Source organism: Anguilla anguilla, chromosome 6 (genome assembly GCF_013347855.1).
Source record: "Anguilla anguilla isolate fAngAng1 chromosome 6, fAngAng1.pri, whole genome shotgun sequence".
Lineage (NCBI taxonomy): Eukaryota > Metazoa > Chordata > Actinopteri > Anguilliformes > Anguillidae > Anguilla > Anguilla anguilla.
Window position 1 is genome coordinate 52239598 of NC_049206.1, and position 24691 is coordinate 52264288.

The 24691-nt window shown below is 44.0% G+C and overlaps 1 protein-coding gene across 2 annotated transcripts in view; it reads right to left on the bottom strand.

Moving 5' to 3' along the window:
• Nucleotides 1-3574: 3574 nt before the first annotated feature.
• Nucleotides 3575-24691, bottom strand: part of slc35f1 (solute carrier family 35 member F1) — a 68736-nt gene continuing 47619 nt past the window's right edge. For both annotated transcript variants that reach the window (XM_035424104.1, XM_035424105.1), the window contains exons 3-8: nucleotides 24082-24209; nucleotides 20105-20264; nucleotides 19042-19198; nucleotides 17997-18049; nucleotides 13622-13776; nucleotides 3575-3810 (exon numbers count right to left, since the gene is read on the bottom strand). In XM_035424104.1, coding sequence (XP_035279995.1) covers nucleotides 3586-3810; nucleotides 13622-13776; nucleotides 17997-18049; nucleotides 19042-19198; nucleotides 20105-20264; nucleotides 24082-24209 — 878 coding nt within the window. In that variant the 3' untranslated portion in view covers nucleotides 3575-3585. The remainder of the gene's footprint in view (nucleotides 3811-13621; nucleotides 13777-17996; nucleotides 18050-19041; nucleotides 19199-20104; nucleotides 20265-24081; nucleotides 24210-24691) is intronic.

Consider the following 24691-nt stretch of genomic DNA (forward strand, 5'->3'; position numbering starts at 1 on the left):
CGTAACTGTGTAAGTAAAAGCACAATGTCTGAAACGTGATGTGATGAGAATTAACAGGAAGAGAATCAATAAATACATAAGTTCACTCACTTCTAGTTTCATAAAGCATTTATTTGAAAACATTGTACAATTATTACATTGCCACAGCCAATCCATTTAGAACATGCAAATATCAAAAAAGGGTATTATTATTATTTTTCTTTCTTTATGGAAACTGTGCAGGTTTTGGTACTGTTTTCCCATGTACAGTTTTTTTTCTTCAGTGTGCTCTATAAGGATTTTTATATGAACAAAATCGATTTACCCATGGGGTATAATCATTACTATATTTTAATTAAACTAAATGATTTAAACAAACAAAATAAATTACATTCTACACATCTGTCAAAATATTAATATTACAAATCATCATCACACTTAACAGTAAGCTTTCCTTTAAAAGTAAAGTGATTCATATAATTTGCTGTCATATAGTGACATGTATCCCCCATTTTTATGTTAGCATTTTCTTTATAATGTAGATTCTGGGACAAATTGCATACACAGTTTATTCCAATATGACATTTTAATTGCTTCAGTTTTAAAATATCACGTTGAAAATGAGAGTTACATTGACTACCTCACATAACACGATTTTGCCTGTGTACTACACACCAAATATTATCTGGACACAATGTAGTACTGAACAAACAACAAATTACAAAACATGTTTCAAAGGCTTCCATTGTGTGATGGTGTACTGTGTGTTAGTGTTCCGTGGTGATCCACTGCGTTTGGTAGTAACCATTTTAAGCATAGGCCCATGTATTTTTCAAATCATTACTATTTTTTTTTAAACATGAACTTTTAAAAATATCCATTAATTCTCATGTGCCATGCTTGAAATAAATATACAGAAAAAACTCACATCTGAGTGAATTGTACATTGTTTTAACAATGCCAAAATTAATAAGCACATTATGTTCAACTCTTGGTTTTTCAATTATTTGTGAGAGTAGAATTGCATTATAAATGTGTGTATGTGTATAGTTGCTTCGAGTCAACCTATTTCTTCATTTAACTCCATAATGCTGGGCAAATGGAGAACTTCTTTAAAATTAAACTTTGTGATTTTGTCCTTATTCACCCTTTAACAGTCATTGAAGCAAAACAATTTTTTTCTCTTTTCTGTCAGTAATATGAAATAGGCACCATTCATAGTTAACCACTGCTAGCATACTTGAATAAAGGCAAACATGAGTAATATGTTCTTGCACTAATATTTGCAATTAACAGTATTTCTAAGGAACTGCCTTGTCATAATACATATTCAGCCAGTATGGTTACATTGCAAATGTATGCCATGAAATAGTTAATTCTTTTTGTTGGTGCACACATACACCTTCCTTGTGCCTTTCTGTATTTAATGCCTTCAGTGTAGACACTGTACAGTGAGTTCAGAAATCTGGCAAGTTGTCATCGACTGAAGTGAATTCATTTCAATGCAATATTTACACATTAGAAATCAACCGCTTTGTTGGTAAATAAAACACATTCAGCCTAACTTGTTTTTGTGTGACAGTAACTAGAATCGTGAGATAAAACAACACGGGCACAACCATAGATATGTATGTATTAAAAACAAATGATCTGAATGCATACTAAACAGTGGTGATGACTTGTTTGGAGCAATAATCATTTTGTGTACCCCTTTAATGAAATGGCGGAGACTGATTTGATGACATGGGTTCTGAGGCTTGGCCCAGGCCTTCATATGTTCTCTCTATATGAAAAACCACCTTTATTCCAGGTCCACTGACCCCCCACCTACCCCTACAAACTGTTATGAACAAATTACATTATCTGGTTTGTGTTTTCTGCCTGTCAACATTAAGAAAGTTCTGTTTTTACCTGTTGTCAGTAAACAGTCCTTCAGTATTTGGTCAGGGTAAAGTCTATCAGTATTAAATCAGACCAGAGTCAACCATTGTTCAGACACAGCATTGTGAAGTAACCGACTTTAGAAACTGAATATGCAATCAGTTTGTTTGTCACAATTCATTCCCTTTCCAAGTCTTAAGCCTACACTTACCAACAGTAAAAATGTGAAGTAGTGAACCAAACTAATTTTGGTTGCCATGACATTTTTAAATGGACCTTGGCTGAGGTATATGCTCTCGTGATATTTAGTTGTATTTAAACTCATAATTTTAAAAGTGCTGATTTTTGTTATAGTTTTTGTTATAGTACTTTATGTGGTAGGCTATGCCTTTGAGGAAAAATCAATCCTGTATTCTGTTCCATATCCATCCAACATTGTCCTGTTAGCACACATCAAGCCTGTGTTCGTGTTCCTTTTCAACACATGTTTGAATTTTGTCAGGAACACAAATACTGATCTTCCAAATAAAACGTAAATACATAATCAGAATAGAGGAAACGACCTTGAAGCAATTTGGTGAAAATGGTTTGAGGCTGTAAACAGCACAACTCTGCAGAGAATAAAGAGAAGAAAATTACTTTAAAAATTCAGGAGGACAAACAGCAAAATAGGCACATGCCAACTGTACAAAGCCACATGAACTTAGATTCTTACATACAATCAATTCCACTGGAATTCTAGAATGAGATTCAGCATTAAATTGAAAACCCATTTACTTCCACTTCGGTTGCTCCTATTAGAGTTGGTGAACCAAATACAAGAGTCAAATTGCTGCATAATATTCTAATTAGAATACGTATTTCTAGTCGCAGTTGGCAGATTTTACAATAATGAACCAAATATGCTGTACAGTAAGCACACTTTATGCTGTGTATTAAAGCAAATGTACTGCAAAACAACTCATCCACATTTGCTTTTCTGAGCACGGACTACAGTAATGAAACAAAATCAAAGGATAATATGAAGTCCAACATTCAGAGTTAAAGTGTGTGTCCTTGAATGTATCATTCTCAATTTATACCTACCCAGAAAGTGATAATGGTTTCTTCTGTATCGGTATACAAACTAGCAATACAAAGCAAGGCACTGACATGCCAAACCACTATAGATGTTAGTTTTCAGATTTTGGAAATTCCAGTGGGGGAATTTCTTTTAGTAAGAAAGTGTTGAAAACCAACATGGGACATAAATCATAGTACAGGTTGAACAGCCTGGGCGACAGCTCACTGTCAAAGTTTCAGCTTCAATAAAAGTTATGTGCCTATATGAACAAAAATAATCACAATATAGAATCTGCATACATACATATTCACCACAAACCTTTTTAAACACCGTAGGTTGAAGGAGGGAAGGAGATGGAGTGTGTGTGTGCGTGTGTGTGTGTGTGTGTATGTGTGTGTATGTGTGTATATATATAATTTTATTTTATATGAATGAATTTTAAAAAATGTTAAATTGTCACTGGTCGCTATTCACAGTTTGTGATCACAGTGTATGTTTTTCTCGTTTGCTACTTGTTTGTTTCTCTTTTATCGTGAAGGGAACTTCCCTCTCTGCAGTCGGCGGGTAGGGCAGTGGGTGATGTCATAGGTGCTGCCCCGCCCCCACAGCTCCACCCACTCCTCCCCCTCCCCCCACCCCCACCCCCGCCCCCGCCCCTGTCCTCAGGCCACCCTTATCCTGGGCTCCTCTTCCACCTCTTGCCCCAGGCTGGTGTAGGTGACCGAGGGTTCCATGGGCCCCACGGTAGGGGTCTCCGTAGCAGGGCCCCCGGCATTGCGGAACTGCTTGTAGACACGAGGGTCCTGGGCCACGTAGGTGGAGGAGGAGGAGTACAACACCAGCCCCAGGACAATGATGAAGAATGACAGTAGGTACAGTCCTGAAAACTGAACAACAGACAGAAACACATGGCCTTAATACAGAAATACTGTAATACTGTAATTGTCATAACTGAAAAAAATAAAATAATAATAATCAATGATTTCAGGCCTTTTTGAGAATTTGAGTCAATCACCAGTAGGTCCCGATGTTTGACTTGCAAAAAGTTTTTTTTTTCTTCAAAAACGCAGTTCCATTGTGGATTTCCGCATTTAATTTAAAACACTTGCATTTAATTCCAAGTCAAAGTTAAGGATAAATGTTGATTAAATTCAGTCTGGGTAACAAGAAGCTGTAGATCAGCTGGGAGGTTTGTGAGCAATGGTGAACAGCAGCCAGTCTGCAAAATGTAACTTTATTGCAGGATACCGTCATGTCTTGTGGGAAAAAAATTGATCAAACCTACTCATAAAGAAGCGTGAAGTCAGCAATCTTTGAGGCATTGTGGTATCATTAAATGTCTTAATAAAAAAATGACTCCATTCCAGTTTTGAAAAAACACTTTTACCAAAGCCATTTTTGAAATGGCAGTGGGTTTTCCTGTCAGATGTAAAATGTGGTTTTAACAAAAAGGTCAGGAATGCATTTGCCTCGATGTGTGAAATGACAGAGTGCTGATAAAACAGGGCACCAATGAAAAGTATTTAGTCATATTTGGACAAAATGCATTAGAATGGATATAACCATGCGACATATCAAAATGGAATCCCTACAGAACAGAATTACATAAGTAATAGTGTCACCAATTTGGGGTGTTGTACTTTAAAAAGACATGGCTGTTTTTACCACGTGGTGGGTAGGCAAAGCTGCATTAGCCATCAAACATCAGTATATGGCCATCAGGGACACAACGTAAAAAGATCAGAAAGCCACTTTGAATGATTGCGTGTGTCCAGCAGAATTTATGTCGATTGACAAGGGGGAAAAGGAAGGGACAAGTCATTTCTAAACGCATCAGAGCTGTGTGCTCCCTGACTGTAAACAAGTACAGACTTACAAACCACTTGTTTGTAGGTGACAACGCGATGCAATGTATCTCACCATGCGAAGACTCTCGTGCAAGCGATGCCAGAGAATGTCGCCAGTATTCACTGTCCAATATTCCGAGACTGTCGACCGCCACGTGTCGGACCGCGCGTGTCGGACCGCGCGTGTCGGACCGCGCGTGGCGTTCACAACCGTCGCTAAACGAGTTCCCCTGTCACTCAGTCCGCTTAACCGCCGCGTCTTCCTGTGAACGCAGTCTGCGGAGTCGGTTTGCGCTGTCTGGAGAAGCAGCACGTTCCCCGATAGTCTGCGCTGACAGCTGTGTCCTCCGGAAATACTGAAATGAAGTCGGCGGCGTTTATCAAACTCCCGGTGAAATATCTGAGGCGTCAAAAGTACGGATTTCGTTCCTTATCGGGGGGGGGACTGGAGGAATGCTGGGTAGAATATCCAACGTAATGTAAAGTGCGCCAAGTCATAACGGTATCGACAACAGCAGGCAACTGAGCGGCACAGTACAGCGTCTGCAGCATTCTGCTGTTTGAACCTGTCAGTTACTCACAATCCGGCATACACAGAACCTGGCAACCTCCAAGCTTCCAGAATGCTTTTATTCAAGGATGCAAGGATGCACATTCTCGCTCCAAGACTAGTGTGTCACAAAACAACTTTTTATTTGCTTACAGCATTTGTACTGCTGGATGGCATGTGCCAGTCAGCTACCTGTTTGATTTGATGCAAATAAGAGGGGAAATTGGATATTTTGATGGGTGACACAAGGCAGCGAGGGGTATTGCAAGCGCAGAGCGAGACTCTGCTCAGATACGTTTTTCTTGTCTTTTTTTTTTTTTTTGTCTAAACACTGGTAAAACTAACAGTAGCGCACGCTGTAATGAATGAGAAGCTCGGCTTCAGAAAATCCATTGCTCATCCAACCGGATCAACCACGCAAGTTGAGACATGACTTTCGGAATAAATCCATTTTAACATCATGTGGACGCCATCTTCCCGCTCGCGATAAAAACAGAGAGGCTTGTGTGTCTGCGAATGCGAGTGTCTTCCGCAGGTGGACATCCCTGCCCCTGTGAACAGTTCCCGGATTCCGTGAAGCCAAGGGCCGTCTCCAGACCTTTGTATTATTTTTTTGCCACTCGCAATGAATGCACATCGCCTCTGCCTTCTCCGGTCAATTATTCATGAAGCTCCTCCACCCTGGGACTTCCCGCGCCGCGCCGGCACGCCGAGGCAGTGCAGATGGCCTCCGGAGCCGGAGCGCTCCTTCGGAGAAACCGGCTGCGGCTCTCTCTTACCTCTGGGGCGTTAGCCGCCCCCCCCCGACGCCGCGTCTTCATTGATAAATGCAGCGCCGCCAATTACCGGCGCCCGACCGCGGCCGCGCACGCGACCACCCGTGCGTAGCCGCGCGCGCGGGGAGCGCAGCTAATTACCTTCTGCTCCCCGCCCCCCCCCCCCCCCCCCCCCCCCTTATCTGCGCGGTCCGCCACAGTCGGCTGAACCTGTAAGAAGCTGTCCCTGGAAACTGCAGGATTACGGGCTGCACTGCGAGGGAGACAGACCTGTTCTCCCCAGAAACCTCGCTTCCATTTTCCCCCCCCAAAGAAAATTCAACGTGTAATGGAAGTGCTGGCTGAACAAGCTTCATTTACGCATGATGCACACCTCATGTTGGACATCCTAGGCCTTTGGCCTTCCTGCTGTTACCTGCTGTTAAATGGAAGGCCTGGATGGCCCTTGCGGTGGCTATGATCAGTAATGGCACCCTCTTTACACGCACACTTGGGCCTGTAGTCGCATTTGAGCCTCGGGTATGTCCGTAGCTGACTATGGCCAGGAGCCCACAGGGACAGAACACGATTGGACTGGGTTTAATTAGGCCCGGTTCCCCTGGGGACCGTGCTGCTTTATTTACCCTCAGCAGGGTGCCAGGAGCCCACGGCTACCTATTATTGCTGGCGAGACGTACACCTCTTCTCCACCTGAACAAACTATCGGCTCGTCCCCTAAAGCTCTATGCCCTGTGAAAAGTACAGCAGAGGGCGAAAGAAACAAGCACGTTGGCCAACGGTCAGCAATAAGTTAGGAAGACACATTTATTTTTATTATATTTTTTTTTTCTGAAAAATTGCCAATCGCAATTGCACCACTTTTTGGCACATTCAGAATGGACAGCCGCCACAGGTGGAAACCACGGCAGACTGAGGCGCAGTCTCTTCTGACCAGAGGAAATTAAAGGCCACTGCACCATAGAAATGTGAGTGATTACAACTTCAACTAGATATCCCCCCCTCTCGGGCTGACACTTCCAATAATTGCATGGCTGCTGCATCTTGTCTGCAGGGTTTCAATTTAGCAATTTCTTAATGTAAATACTCCTGGGAGCAGTATTAATGTAGACCACAGGAAACAAATTAAACAGATGGCTCTGTCATGGCTTTTATTAACACATACTGTAATGAGAATAAAGGCTGTTCTGTTGTAGAGATGGTAAAAAAAAAAATTGGTGAAAGAAGCATCAATTGAGAATGGAGAATAAGCTATTCTGCTCGGTAGTGTCAAGACCCTAATTTGCATGTATCAACTCGTGCTAGGGCTAGCAAGGAATGATATAATGACAGGTGTGAAATCCCCTTTCTCTGGCTTATTCCGACAGAAACACAGATGGAATATGAGTGCATAAAAATGTCAATAAAAAACAAAAATGCATATGGATAAAGGCTATAAAAAAGCTATTATGTTCTTCATGGCCAAACAGCTTTGCTTCCAACTCGAATTTGCACAGCTGCGTTTAGTCATTTTAAAATACAATGCCTCGGAACTGTTGCTGAAAAAAAAAATCGACTTCCTTCCTGTACTCACATAGGACAAATCTGGAGCTGATATTTCTGTTTATGATGTGTCTTTGTCTACACTACGGTTATGGTTTCTGCCGGATTGGCATGTATACTCCGTAGGAAGCCCTTGCTAAGGGCACTGTATGTCAGCGATGTCCATGAACTAACAGTCGTTCAGACAGCATCACAGTGACTTGTATTGTATTTGAAAGCAGTCACACCAGGAGAAACAGCTGAGAAATAAATCCATCCAGTTAAATTTGAATCAGTTGTCCCTGCAGCGGATTTCTGTCAGCCTGCCTCGGTGCATGTGCAACATCAGTGGCGAACTTCTGAAATGAACAGAAATCATACTACAGTGCAGACCACCTAAGGTCAAATATGCTAACACAGCTAGCACAAGCTCCATTCAACTTGCTGCACATCTTGAGAAACTCGACCGTGGAGGAGAATAGATGTTCTGTTCCATGGTTGAGATGTGTTTGATGAAAAAGATGACGTCATTTTTTTTAAACGCAACTTTTTTAAACCTAAGCCATCAATGGTGGCGGAGGAGCGGTCGGCAACACTCCGAAATTAAAACATCAAAGAAAAATGATTAATAATGACCTCTGCCAAGTTCTTGAGTACTGGTTCCTCTGGCAATAAAAGAGTCAGCAGCTGACCCTGGGTGTGTGGGCACATCCACAGAGCAATGGGGAAAGCAGTTATAACAGGGCACTTCCAGAACACACACAAAGATACTCAACTCTCTCAGATAGCATGTTTTACTATCAGCCATTTTCAATTTAAAGTGACAGTGCTGAGCCAATAGGCCCTGTGGATACATTTTTTAAAATATGATTTTGTGTTTTATGAAACATTAGTCTCTCCTATTATCCAAAATAACATCCTAACATCACATTAAGAGAATTAAATTCCCTGTCCTGGAAAAAAAACTCATACGAAGAGAAGGATTTCTAGCATATGGTAATTTTTTTATAGGGCGGAAACAAGGTTCCCAGGTTTTGGTCATACATTTAACAAGGGACTGTATGTGGTACTCTTCCAAGGAACTCTGTTGGCTTACGGAACAGACAAAGCTTGAGGATCAGGAACTAATATAGCAGAGAGTAAGTCTCTTAGATTTTGTGCATAAACGACCTTCTACATAAAATAAATAATTTAAAGTGTAAAACAAAAGATTTTTACCCTGTTAATAAAATGCATTCATTTGTTTACTGCATGGGCCAGTATGAACATGATTGTGCTTATGGACTGAGAATTCTGCCCTCGTTTTGCAGCAATCAGCAAAACAAAGATTAGAAATGCAGATTAGACCTGCATGAACAATGAAACCAGTCTCATTTCTTCATTTCAGATATTGGCTTTGTTACGAAGGGAATATGGGCTGGGAAAAACATTGAAACATTGAAGCTTTCATCTAAGCACTCCAGGTAAAGGATTTCTTTTTTCCTTTATATCTCCAGCATTACCATTGTCATGGAACACACTGGCAGTTAGTAAGTATTCCATACTGTCACTAGGTTGTCCATGGTAGGACAGACTAGTAACATTAAATCTTATTATCATTTTATCAGCTCCAGGACAGAAAATACCTTTTTTAATACATTTATTCAAAAAACCGCTCTTGTTCCTGTTAGCCCTCAGGTCTGTGGCCAAGACACTGCTCTCTACAGCAGCAGGTGTTCAACTGACACCTCTCAAAAGCAACCTGCCCTATTCACTGAAGACAGCAAAAACCAAAGCACAGTCTGACTCATTGCAAAGTCCTGCAAGCACTATGTGGTATTAAGGCAGCAGGGTAATAGCTACAATCAAGAAGATAATGCAAGCCAATTCCACTGGCCTCATCAGTAGTTATCAGCAGGAAAAATGCATGGCACGAGTGCTCGAAGACACTGTCACTTTTACTGATACTTGTAGTTTTATTGTTGTAGTTTTATTGATCACTTTCTGGCTGTATTGATACAGGATTGTTTTTTGGCCCTCACTCTGTCCTCCGGACGAGGGGGTAAACGCTTTTCCAATGTAGCGACTTCCAGGTTGAGTCCCACCAGCCAGAAAGCTTGCTGTTCCAAGAAAAATAACTGCCATTTTGTATCAATAGTTTCTGTTATACCACAACTGCGGCGCAAACTCAGTCAGCGCCTAAGAGGAAAATGCTGCCGGTCTTCATTTAGAACAGCGCTAATTATGCTGTAATCCTCATCTGTGCTCTCCTTTGTGACATCATCACGGCCACCATGCAGTTTGCGGCCGTCCTTGCCCTGCCTGATAAACTGTGGTGGAAGCAGCCGCACGGACGAGGCAGTTTTTTATGACTCGTTTTAGCTACTGCCGCACTCTAATAACTCTGTAGTCTAAAGACGTAGCGCGTGTCCTTCAACGGCTACAGTTAAATCAGAGCAGGATGTAAAGCTCAGAGCAATAAAAAAACTATTATGTTCTTATTTAAATTGTTATGAAATTGTATCCATTTGTGCCCAGACTCAACAGAGGGGCTCGACTGGGGTTCAGGTCCTTTAAATGGGGAAGCCCGCGCTCCACATACATGCTGTGCTGTTCCTTTGTGATAAATTCACAAAGTATGCGTCTGTGCACTGTCACACACAAACTCATGTTATTTTTATTTGAGTAACGTAGACAGATTCAAGGAGTGAACCTTGCCCTCTGAGTCCCAATGCAAAAGGTGAACGTAGCATTTTATGTGTTCATTGTTATGGCAGTTTTAGTTACAGGATATAGTTTTTTCTCTTGCTTGAAAATATTGGATAGAATTTTCAGTTCAAAGAAATAAATATCAGAACAGTTTGAATTGTTAACCTTCAGCCAAACAAGAAAAAAAAAGGCCAATGCAAACTACCGGAAAAAATGTTTTTGTTGATTTATTTTTATTATTATTTTTTTGCCCGTCAGGTGATTCTGTCTCTCTGGCCTGCAATAGCACTGCCCTTCACTGCTGATATCAATTCAGAGCACATGCTCCATAAGCCTTTAAAATAAGCCTTCAGCCTTCAATGGGCGAGAATTCACAGTCTCACGAATGTATGTTACGCATATTCTTATGCTAAGAAATGGCTTTGACCGCTTCGCCGAAGCAGAGGTGACAGGTGTGTTTGCCTGTGGCAGACAGACAGGGCTTATTTATTTATTTATTTTCGTGTGTGAATTCACACCCTTAGAGGACCCAGGAGGACAAATGGGCCTTGAAAACACCGAGCCCCAGACAGCATGCAGAGGAGCAGATAAAGACCAGGAGCGCGTAGGCAGATTACTCTTCCCTCTCTGTGTCGCTGTTCGCAATCAGCGGGCCACAATAACAAATGCGAATGGGTAGCGGAGAATTATAATCGCATTAGAAACGGTTTGCACACTAATTTCATGGCCAGAAAGCTGGTAATGCCTTTAGAATTCCGGCAGACGTGCTTTATTTCTAGTGGCACCTTGTTGTGTTGCGAATAATCACCGGGACTTTATGTGAACAGGACAATGAAATTGTTTTCTCAAGACATACTGGATTATAATGAATTATTCCTGCGGTCTGTAATACTCTTATAAATCCGAGGTAAGCGATCGCAAATTTGCCAGGAACGGAATACAGATGGAGGCCTACGAACATGCACCTATTGGCTGGGCTCCACAATGAAATAGCGTCTGCCGCGCGTGATTAAATAGCTTTAATGCGCCGCTGTACACGCGATTACAACCTAAACACTGAACCTAAAATGTGTTTGCTGTCAGGTGCTGAATGCAACGCTGCTTCCGCGTTGTTAATTTTGTGTGAATACGCCGCCGTATCTCCCCGCTCGATCGGCAGTCGCAAAGAGAACTTCAAAAACTTGCGTTTAATTGCGTCCGTTGAGCTGTGAGCGCTCCAGTCAAGCAACGCACAATTAATAGGCTTTAACGGGCAGGACTTTGAAAGAAGGGGCAATTAAAAAAAGCAGCGCCTTCGTCATCTGATCTCTGCTCAAAGTGAGGTTTAAAAACAGCGCTGAGGCTTTCTCGCGTTGATTGTGTAACACCCGCGGACTCCGAAGCTTCGGTTCGCGAGGCCCTTTTGTATCCGAGCCCATCTCGCTCGTGGGCTCGGCACGCTAAAACGACCTTGGCGGGCGGGGGGAGGTGGGCGGGCCTTGGAGGCGCTGGCCATTAGACGCGCGTACGCCCTCGGACGTGATCACGCAGATCGATCGTATCGAGCAGTCGCTCACCCGATGGTGCGGTGGGCCTCATTAAATAACAGCCTCCTCCGTAGGGGGGGCCGGGGGGGGGGGGTTGAATGGGGGGTAGGAAAGGTGAGGGGGATAAGGTACCCCATCCAGCTTAAAGAATAACGGCCAAGCCAGTCCTCTCGCGGACGCATGCGATCGATGGCGTTCTCGTTCTGAACAAAGCCTGTCATATCGCTGGTTACACTCCAACGTCAGGTAACCCAGGGAGCCGAACACAGGCGAGGACACAGGGTCTCTGTGCCGAGGGGAGGCCCCCCTGTTCACCTCTGCACCGCCAGGCTGTACTCTTTGAACCAACTGAATGAACACGGAGGGCCTACAGAGCTACAAGAGCCATGCGCTACATTGCGCCGTACTGCCGTTCACTGTGAAAAAAAAAACAAACCTTGTCATCCGAGCATCTCGCCAGCCGCGGTTAGCTTACGGTTTGCGGGGCTGTTTATTTCGCGCGGCGGCTGTGACGGTGTCGCTCCCGCCAGATTTATTCACCGGGGAGCGAAAACAGATCTGCCGCGTCCGCGCGTCGGCCCTTATCGTAACCGATCGCGGCCCGACCACGTCGCCCGCGCCGCCGCTCACCGACACGGAGAGAAGGAGCAGACGAAAGGTAACGGCAGATAGCCCGCTGAGCGCGGGGGAGAGATTAAAAACTCAAAGCCATCCATTTTAATCTTCCTTTTTTTCTCCCTCTGTCTCCCACTCTCCCCCACCCCCCACCTCCCCTGCCCCAAAGCTGAAAAAAAATAGATTAGAATATTTTTTTCCCTATCGCCGAGCGTAACAAAATGGCCAGTCACTCTAGCAGTAATGACGGCGTACATAAATTAGAGCTCTGAGCCGACCGAGCGGTCGCTAGGCAACCTGGGATAAACTGCCGTGGGCTTGGGCGGTAGCCGTATGCGGGCCACCTTTGGCTCCGCCCATCAACTCTTTCATTCCGCTGACTTACTGCCCACGGTGCCGTGCGGCTAGCCACAGCAGGAAAGGGGAAAGGCCCCCGCGAATCCTTTCAGGTGTGCCTAAAAACTGTTTTCAGTAAATGTGAAAAATGCCCATATATGGACTGAAACAACAGGCACACAGTAGGATTAGCAGTTGATGAACAAACATTTTTAAAGCTCCAGTAATGATTTCAATTTTTGGCTAATTATTTTGGGGGGGGGGGGGGTGGAGGATTATGAAGAGAAAAACTGTTCTGTTTTTGTTGATGTTTGTGCGTTTGTGGTCACCCCAGGGGCACTGGATTGGGATGAGTCAGTGAGCACTTGATGGGACTAATAATTGGCTTTACCCTTTAACACCAGTTTCTCAATCAGACAACGTTCATATGAGGTGAGGTTCGAAAAAGGTTGTTTTTCTACAACCTTTCAATAAGGTTAGTCAGGGATGTGTGATAATATGCACAATTAAATTTAAAATCTAGAATTAAATGAATAAAAAACACAAGCTGAGAAGCAAAACATGTAAAAATTACTCCTATTATGAGATACAATTCTCAGGGAAATCTGTTGTTATAAATGAATAGTCCCATGACTGTGGGTCCACAGTGAGAGACAAAGGTTTTTTTTTTAATTTAACCTTTATTTTACCAGGTATGTCTTTTAAGAACAGATTCTTATTTACAATGACGGCATGGCAAGGGTCAAAAGTGCGAGGGAATATGCTGCGACATGCAGTGCATTGTGGGTAATCACAGCAGTACAGGAGGAGGTCCATGGTAAGGGGAGGACGGGGGAGCTCACCTTGTACTGGAACAGGAACAGGCCGCAGAAGAGGCTGTAAAGGTCGGCAGTCAGCAGGGACAGGTTGACCGCGGTGGCGCTGGTTCTCTTTATGACCACTGGCATGAAGCTGTACAGGCCAAACATGCAAGCGCTGAATCCAATATACAGAAAACCTGAGGGAGGAGAGACAGTATACCGACTGTTAAGCACCAGCTCAAACATTGCCTAGCCAAGGGGACAGTCAATGTGGGGTTTTTATAGGTGTATTAAGACATCAGAACACTTCAGCCTACACACACACTCTACCCTGCAAATTAAAAGTCCAGCGGGATCTCCAGTTAGTCTTCAAGTCAACATTAGTTTGACCAACTGGGCACACCATGTTCTCTGTCAAACATAATGAGACACATCCACTGTTTTCCCCCTAGTACAGAACGCTTAATTATGCCACTTAAAACCACAGCTGTGTCACCAACATATGCGAAAGGATCTCCACATTTCAGTATGTGACTCTACGGTACCTGTGAGTCAGCAACAATTTTCCCCGCTACAGGCAAAATTGAATGTGGAAACACCTGCTCGCCTGCTAAATCAACCAATGGGGTCTTGGGAAGGAAGCCTGAACTGCAAGGCTCTCTCGTGCTCTGTATGCCTTGAATCTGTCATGTAAAGGCTATAGGACTTGATCCTTGCGACTTTACTGACTGGGTCACTGAAAGCCCCAAAAATGACTCAGTTCCTTGCAGAGCAGTGACAAAAATGTCCATGATAATGTAAATAATAAAAAAGCGGATGCTCTGTATCTATTCAAGGTGACTTCATGTGCATTTTGTCAGATAAAAGCACTGGAACAAGTGGATGTGTCTCGGAACAACTCCAGGTGTTATTTTATTGTGTTCTTTATAGGTGTCATCATAATTCTCGTCTAAATGTTATGCATGCCACCAGACATTAAGTTGGAAAAACAGCAGAATGTATTTCTGAGAAAGTCTCACCTTCTTCGCACCTGCGAATGAAATTATAATGGATTCCTTTGTTTATGTCTTAAAAGAAAAGACATCAAGGTGAAGGAGGTGACACAACCGAATTCTAGCCACACCGTTGACCCCGATGTTGAAGAAACTACAGTCAGTTGTGTCGGATAGAAGGTCGTTTTGCAGGGATCTTCAGATAATCTCCCATCCAGCAGTTACTGTAATTGGATTCACTGTCGCTTGCGTAATAAAATTACCTGCTCCTTCATTCTGAGGGCGTTCATATTAAACTGCCCCGGGGAAGGGCAAGTCTCTTTGCATCTCTTCAAATGACAGAGCGAGGAAGAGACAACGATAACAGTAATTTGACTCGGAAGAAAGTGTAAACAGCACGCACTTATCCGTAAAGCTTCTGCTTTTCAGCGGCTATGCAAATGCCCCCCCAAAATTATTATCGCATTCGCAGAGTTTTACTAAAAAGCAATCAGGATCCTATTGATTCGCTTTTTATATTTACGGTGAATCATTACGAACCGTGTCCTTGTGCGGGTAAATGGCCCCTTTGCAGTAATCAGAATATCCGTTCGCGACGTTACACGGCAAATGATTGTTTTCTTGTCCCTGTTGAGTATCATTGATGGACACTTCGCGACTAATGACCCCCAAACCCTGAATGGAAACAAATGCCCTGTCTCCTCCTCGTCACCGAAACACAGCTTCCGAACAGCATTCCACCTTCATCGGTGTTTTGCTGCTGCTGCTGCTGCAGCTGCAGTATTTCAGTATATCTCTTCCATTCATGCTTGATTTACCACCACCACAAATGTACTCTGATCATATCTTTCTACAATAACCCATTATCCCCCCCATACAAATACTGATTATTTGCATGTTTTTAATCTGATACAAATACTTGTATGTCAATCATATTTTATTTTTTGAACAGTGACCATTAGCTACTGTTGTCTTAAAATGTTTACTCTTCAATGTTTGGTTGCACTGCAAGTCTAATTATATTGTTGAATTTAAATCTCCAAACTCCAAAGAAGGAAAACACTCTTTGGAATGTGGTAAAAAAAAAAGAGGTACTTATGAGCAAACATGGCCCAGGAACAGGAAAGGAGTAATCTTCCTGTTGGATTTAACGATTTGATTGAACACTGCAATAAGTTATTTTAATGCTGGCAGCTTCCACAGGTGCTAATGAACAAACAGAACTGGTTACCTACAAACACACAATTTTCTCAATTAGGGTCTGTTAATTGTTGATTGTGAACTGTGGCTAAACAAAAGACTTCATGCTTTATTTAAGCCACTTGTCTGAGTCTGGCAACCATCAACAGAGTTGTCGGTACACACCTGATTCTAAACTTAAATAAAGTATTTCTCTGAGATATTTTATTATGGTATGGGGACAACATTGACCCAGATTTACAGTTAGATAAATATTCAAAAAGTATGTTTAAAAAGACAAGTTTCTTTATGTGTGCTTAGCAATAATAACTACAGCCTTAAAATATACCTAGAAATGTTTTCTGAAAAAAAAAAGATCAAAGCATTTACCAAAATGGAGCTTGGAATTAATTTTAATTCATTTTCATTAGGTAACTGAAAACAAATCACAGAAATATAACACTGGACACATCAAGTCCATAGGTTTTACAAGGCTAGTATAACAATCTATACATGTATGCTTATGCATATCTTGAAGCGACTGAATACTGAATTTTCTTGCCTCGTAGACCTCAGTGCATTTAATACCTCACACACATCCTGCCATTTATTTTATCGAATGGTTTTATCACACATTGAAAAGAACCCATGGAACACACTCCACGGAAAGAATCATCTAGAATACGAATGTGAAAGGATTATGCAGTTGCCCGTGGTGATCCAAACATGACTGGGATGTTATTAGAGGCTCCTTGTGAATTTCTGATATATTTTACATGACCAAGCTCTCATTATTTTTCTAGGGCAACTCTGTGTTGGCAGAGAATTTCCATCCCTCTGGCACACACAGTGTTATCTGCAATGGTACTGACAGCCAATGACACGCACCGTAACTCAGGCCAGATTGGCTAATAACACTGTGACAGGTGTCTCATGGGATACTATTGCCGATGTTTTGAAAGACGCCAGGGTTTGAAACAAAAAAAAATTGGGAAAATATAAGAGGATTAGGCTGGAGCTCAGTCTGGCATATGAGAAACTGTAATGTGTGATACGTTAGTCGTCGGTCAGAAAAATTGACGCGTTATTGAAGTTGTGTCCATGAATGCCGATCTGACCCAGATTAATGTGCATTCAGGAAAGCACTTTTTATGAGGGACGAGGCGAATGTTTCATATCAAAGTCATATCTGTTGCAGTGAGAGAGTGTGTGGGGGGCGATTGGTTTTCAGGAACGCAACCTGTTCCATTTCGGCCTCCCGCGGGAGTCCAGCGTTTCAGTCACAACTTCAAAGCACCGCAGCTGGAAACCAGCGCTGTGGACACAAGGCTCAGAGTCATCACCAGAAACCGATCCAGGATAGCTTAGTGCGGAGGGGCTTCAGAATGCTGACCCGATCATTATCGACTTCCTCGTTGTGATACACCCGATTAAGGCTCAACTCGAGACGCGCTCTGCCGTTGCTTCGATAGGGTCGTTCGCACCGCTGCAGCGTGACTTGTCACAACACGCCGCCGCCGTGTCATGAGTCCATTCCCTCGTGTCCCAACCCGAGACTTACCTTCGCGGTTGTCGTTAATCATTATGCACACGCGCCCACGATAAAGCAAAGAGCCGAAGCACATGACATACTGCAAAGGCAGAAGGCTGGGCTGTTCTACTGCACTGGAAATGGCTGCCCTCCCCTGGCTGAGTGGTACAGGGTAGACTCTCACCCACACTCTCAGAGAAAAAGGTACGGAAAAAGTGCTAAAGGTACATAATTTTACCCTTTGCCATCAATACATAATTCATTTGTACCTTTTTTTTGCTTATTATTACTTATTAGGGGCCCAAATAGAACATTACTGTACTTTCAAGGCACATTCGGCAAATTTGTTCCCGGAAAGAGCCGAAATGTACCTCCGCTGCACCTTCATTTCTCAGAGCGCGGTGGGCAGTATTGGCTGCGCTGCCCGCGTCTATCCATCTCCGCGGCGGGGCCGATCCCGCGGCCCCGCTCCACATCCTGTCGGCTTGCGATGTTTTGATTGCGGCGCTGCCTCTGGCCCAGCCGACAGCAGGAAGTGTATCTGACACGGGGTGGGGGGGCGGGGGGGGGGGGGGCGGAGGGCTACGCCTGGAGAAGACGGGGCAATCAATTCCGTCTCAGTCTGGCGATGTTTAATCATTACCGCGCTTCCCCGCTGCCTTTGTTTGCGATCGCGGAGCGCGCCGCTAAACAGCCGCAAATCACAGTGTCTCACCTATCGGCCAGTCCCACGCCACCTTCAGCAGCTCCTTGTGCTCCATTATGGCTCTGTGACAGAAAAGGCAAAGCTGCTTCAGGCACAGGCGAGCGCACGCATCACAGTCAATGACCAAAAAAAAGAAAGAGAAGAAACAACTTTCTCGGAAACAACAAGTCTTGCCTTCTGACACCTCCATGTACAAAAGGTGTCCTGTTAGCTCACTGACACCTCGGTATGAACAGCCAGGACTTCACCGAACTCCAATACCTTTTTTATTACGCACCAGTGTGCTTCCATTACACGGGGCCAGCCATTTAAAGCAAAGACGCCATTCACACCATTCACTCAAGTGCTATGTGACATCCTGGGTGAAAACGTACCTGTTTAAAATTCAAAAGAACGAGGTAGAATTCTAGGATTAATAATGCCAACATTGTAAGGTTATGGCCTGTGGGTTTTTTTTTTAAGTTAAGGTATGTAGTGGGGACGTGGGGGTCACTGAAAATTATATTTTTCCAGATGAAAAGTGACCTCACTGATGGGGAAACAGACTGGAGCTCCATTAAAATCAAGTGCATCATCTCCCTCTCCGCGCATCTCGTCTGAACTCTCAGTCTCGGGTACCTACTGCCAGCTGGAGTCTAATTCATTAAATATAAAATAAGAGAGGGCAAATTACAGGGGATCAAATGGATTAAATGGAAACCTTTCATTACTGGGGCTTTCATCCAGCTACCGCCTCCTGTTACAAAATTAAGCTACTAGTAAGAAGAAGAAAACAACCATGTAGGAACTTATAGTGGATGCTAATGACCTGCGCTACTGAGAGTGTGTAAGATGGAAGTTCAACAACAGGTATATGAAAGGTACATGGCTCGATATCATTTCTCTCACTCTCGATGTCAGTCTATATATGGACTGATATACGCATGTACATTCGTTCACATATTTCGCCACAGTTAATGCAGAGTGGTGTAGGATGCTGGAGAGTGGTAAATATAGTGTCAGCAGAGTGATGGTGGCAGGTTGGTTTAAAAAATGGCAGTTATTCGGCACTCACAGCTGAATCCCACTGAAGAAGGAGCCGAAGAGGCCCATCATGCCCAGGAACTCCACTCTGCTCAGGTTCTTGACGATGAACTCCTCGCACACGTTGGAGATCCCGTACAGGGTGGCCCCCGCCAGGACCAACAGGTCACCCAGGAGCTTGTGGTCCCCTAGGAAGGGCATAGAGGACCGCAAAAACGATGAGAAACACAAAATTATTCTGAGACAGTAATCAATGAAAAATAAGCGAAGAGCTCCAAAGCACTCTCAGCTCTGTTATTAAACCGCCTGTTAGACGCTATCCTTACAAGATGCTTCTTAATTAGTCTCCTACCAATTGATTTAGAGAAAGATGGCATTCATTAAAGTATTGCTGATGCCAGGTAAACACTATTGCGTATTGCGTTTTTTTTTTTTTTTGTCATTTACTTTTTTCTCAAGCACTCTATACAGTGAATAACTTGCTTCAAAGCCCCAAGTTTGACGGTTTATGTGACAGCAAAAATATACATGCTGTTTTTTTTTTTTTGCCTTTGAAAGCAATTTATTGTAATGTTTCTCTTTATTGCTAGCTTTATCCCCCACTGCATGCAGGCTGATATTTTTCAGTCTGTGTGGTGAAAGTACTCTTTCTATTCTTTTACCCATTCTATTCTCTGCTATTCATTTATGTACATGCAATTGATATTTAGTAAAATATTAAATTGAAACATTGAGAGTTTAATAATATACTGATTCCCACATTTACAAAAAATTATATGAAATTATATTTTTCATCAGTTGAAATTCTTAAAATTTCTGATGCACAATTGTACTTCAAATGTATGATGTTTCATATCTGTATATGAAATAAAAATGTAAATAAAATAAGCACATGTGGTTGCATGTGATTTGCAACCACTGACAAATACTGGAGTCAAACTGAGACCAGACGTCATACGAAGCAGCAAGAGTAAAGCACAGACAGTTGTTTTAAATTGGAGGTATGCAGGCTAGGCAAACCTAAGTCGTACAGGTAGGCATATCCCCTGTCGCAGCCTTCTGCTTCATTCAGGCCAGTGCAGAGGAGGACTTACCCAGGCCTTGCTGCCGGCCCACCAGGACGTCGGCCCCCACCATGCAGCCAATGCCCAGCAGGCAGACCCCGACGCCCACAAAGTGCACCGCCTTGTACCTCACCAGCAGGAAGAACCAGGAGAGCAGCAGCACCACGGGGATGACAAAACAGTCTAACAGCTGCGGGGAGAACAAGGGCCCAGAGGTCAGGACACTGTCTGTGTAGCAGGGGGAACTGTAAGGATGCACGTAGGGGATGGGGGGAGGGGTTTTACAGTCGCACAGACGGGACTGTGAGGATCTGTTTTGGGGGGATGGGAGGAGGGGTTCCCCTGTCGCACAGAGGGGAACTGTAAGAGTGCACTTGGGGGATGGGAGGAGGGGTTTTACCGTCGCACAGAGACCCATCAGCCCTCCATTTCCGGGATTTGTTGGTGCTTAATGGCGGCCCTTAGCGAACCACCTGGGGTTCACCAAATGCAACGCGAGGAAAATGGGGATCTTAATCGACCCACGGAAAAGCACAGTCTCCCCATGCGGCGATATTATGCCAAAAAAAACACAAGAGCGTGGAAGACAAGATTGGGACTACCTTTCCCCCAGCCGCATTTACTTCAATGACAGATGTTCCCCAGATTCAAGGGAATAAGGGCACTTGCCTGGGGATGAAAGCACAGCAAAGACGGGCTGATGGCTGGTGCTTTTACAGCAAAATCCATTCCCGTTGCTGTGATGATGGAGGAACATACTCGAACGTTCAAACAGTGCTGTTTCTCAAGATTCCACAGAAACATTATTTTTTTTAAAACACAGCAAACACAAAGCAAAAAAATGAAAGGAAATATATTTGCAGATTCTGCGAGTGTTCCTAAAAAAATAAAAAAATAAACCTCCATAATCCTTCTCGAGGGTTTTTGCGAAAAATAAGCATTTTTATACAAGCGCTTTTATTTTGTTTTGCACATCTGTAATGCAGCTCAGACAGTGGCAATTTAGCGGCCCGTGGTTCTGAGAAGCGAGACGATGCCGAGAATGAAAATGTGGGTTATCTTGTTTTCTCAGGACTCTTTCTTGCAAAACAAATCTAAATGTAAATACCACCTCCTTCTTTTTCCCCAATGATTTATTCATCTTTTCCCCCAGAACCTGGGCTAAATGGACACGTTCAACAGTGAGTTGAATCTATGCGATGTCCACTTGTGCTCTGAGCTGACGCAGGTGGTACGGTTAAGCATTTGTGGCTCCCCTGACCAGCAGCCTGGAACAGTGCCAGACCCCATGACCACTCATAACGACCAATCATCCTGGCTTAATGGGAAAATCTTTCACAGTTTATGTACAGCTCTTCATATCCGGATATTAATATTGATGAGCCATTATCTAGCCTTGTTATAAGTTCATATTGAAAAAAGAAAATGTTAAGAAGCATTTGTGCATATTTTCCAGCTGAACATGTGTGGAAAAGTTAAGAGAAAGCCATTAAAATTAAAAACGTACTCTTGGACAGAGAGCAACCACACACTTTAATGTAACAGGGAGTGAGAGCAGGTCGATATTATTTATCTCATCTTAATTTAACTCACTGCTGAACTATACCAAAGAGCTGGAATTAAGCACAGCACTTTAACTTCTATGAAGCATAATGATTGGCCTTCAAAAAAGTATTTCTTCATTTTACATTTTTTCATTATTGAAAATAATAATTGATTATTACCTGTACAATCAAAATAACTTTTCTAAAACACACATATAAAGAACCAGGGGAAACAAATACTGTGCCATTAGCCTATTCTATTGCATTTAGATAATTCTGTCCTGTGAGCATATCCATTACAGGAGGATTTAGTCATTTGGAGAACATGTCGCTTCCACAGTAATTCCTTTCCATTTCCATTTAAACCTATCAGCAGACAAGTGTTTAGGGGGCTGCCAATCAGAATGAATTTGAAGTGAATATCCACACAGAACTGACACTCTGTGTCAGACCTCCAGCTCTTGAATTTTGACATAACACACTTTACATCAAATGGGAATTTTTTGTGTTTGTCTGTTTATAATGTTCACTATAAACAATAAGCACACATCTTTATCTTGTGGTTTACACTTGAAATGGAAGAAAAACGTAAAAGACAGATCTGCATGATTTTTAGCTTCTTTGGTGTGCTCACCATCTCATCCTGCGGGGGTAATTGCATCACAATGCAAATGGTTACCTCAGCAGTCTGTCCAATGAACAGGCTCTGATAGCTCAGCAAGGGCCCTGGGGTCAGGAAAGCCTAGCAAGCAGAAGCTAGAAAATAAAAAAAAACCTAACCGAGCCCCTACGGTTTCCACGCCAATCAGACCGAAGTAGCTGAGCGAGGCACGCCAAGGCAAAGAAACACAAAATAAAGCAGCGCAATTGGCTCGGGTTACCTCTGCTCGTTCCTCCATAGTGCCTGTCATCGGCTCCTGCTTTTGAAACAACCCCCCCCCCCCCGAAATCCCGAGCGACACCAGACGACGGGAGACGCGTCCGACCGAGATCGGCTCCGACGTTCCATCTGTTACCTGCCGCAATGAGCTACGGCAGCTGGCGGAGCAGCAGTTTGGGGTTTCTCTCTTCCAAAGCTATTCCTGTGTGTATCTGCGCACCACACAAAAACGCCCACGCGTACACTCTATATATTCTGAGTCCGCCTGCCTCCGCTGCAGCCGTCCGGGAGAGTTTCAGCCTATAAAAAGGCTACGGTTGACCAATGTCTGTGTAGCGGTTTTTAGCGCCATTTGCGTCGCTTTTTCCTGAACGCTGTCGCTTCATGGATATTCCTTGTCTGCGAATGGCAGGGCTTTGTGTAACTTGGCCTTGAGGTCAGTGTGGACACTGACTAACCTGGCCTGTGTGTTCGTCGCCAGCCAGTGCCAAGCGGGTCTCAAGAGTCATAATCAACATGCCCCTGGCTGACACGGAGTATGGATAGCTATTTAAGTGGCATTCTGTAGTCCTTTGTGCATCACAATGAGCTGTGTGGCACGGCCGTGATTACCTAACTGGTCTTGCGGTGACGGGGAGGGGGGGGGGGGGGGTTGTGAGAGAGCCCTTTCTACATGAAAGGCGCGCGGTCACGGCGTTCGTCAGCAGCGCTGGCCAGGCTCAGGGGTGCGAGAGCCAGGGGTGATTCATCACCGGAGCCCGAAATGCCAGCGCGGCGCTCCCCCGTGCCGCCGCCGCCGCCCGTCTCCTCGAATCTCAGAAGGCCAGAAGGCCCGCGGAATTGATTTCAATCCCCCGCCCGTGCGCCAGGGGGTCTGGGAACCGGCTGATTCGGGACGAGATTAGGAAAATAAAGAGGGGAAAATCAATCGGCCTCTTCACACGAGGCTCGGGATAATCATTCACGCCTCCTCCCGCAGCCAAACAAATGCTCTTAGGAGAGCCCTGGATGAGGTCCTCAGGCCCACGCGCCGGAAAGGAACGAGCGCACGATTGACATTTCTCTTCATTTGGCGCTCCCGCATTAGCATGCAGCGGACGGCCGTTCATCAGACAACTGTGACCGAGCAAAAACTCATCATGCAAAGCGCATTGATGATCTGCTACACAGACCCGGGTAACAGCGATAACTGGAGAGCGGATGCCTGACTGGAACCTAATGGAGCCCAAAGGGCTAGGGCCGGGCTGGCTTATTTTCTGCCAATGCTCAAATCACTGGACCCTCTCCCACACACACACACACACACACCCTCACAAACACACAACACACACGCACACACACGCACACACACACACACACACACACACACGTACACACACACACACACACACACACGCGCACACACACACACACACACACACCCTCACAAACACACAACACACACGCACACACACGCACACACACACAGCCACACATACACACACACACACACACACACACACTCACACACACACAACACGCACGCACACACACGCACGCACGCACACACACACACACACACGTACACACACACATTGACTCACCTGCACACTGGTCAGTGTGGTGTACTGGTATGCTTTGATTACCAGGTAGTTTGCTTCTATGTCTATCAAACCCAGGATCATGTACTTCCACCATCTTCTCTTCAGTATTGCCAGAAGATTCTCCTCTCCTGTTGGGGAGACAGCATAGACATTAAACTCTAACTTTGGGATGTCCATGTTTTCATTATCTCGTTATGAACCCTAGTACAGTAGTACACAAATTGCAGTATTGTCTATAAACTCTTCAGATAAAAGAGTAAGTTTGTGTAATTGCAGTTGTAAGTTGTGAGGAGGTAAGAAACTGGAGAATATTGTAAAATGCTTTTAAAAGTTTATAGATATGGCACAACCATGGCGCTACTAAGATCAGGCTGTCCTACCAAACTGAGGAGTGAGAAGAAAAGGGCAGTTGACAGTTGCTCATTGGCTGAAATGGGAGAAACTGTCCAAACTTTAAAACACTTTTGCAGATTTTGCCTCTTTGGGAGAGTGGCTGAATGGAAGCCACTTCTGAGACGGGCAAACATTGAGTCACGCCATGTCAACATTACTTTTGCCAAAAGCCATGTGACAGACGCTGAGCGCTTCTGGAAGAAGACCGTGTGGTCTG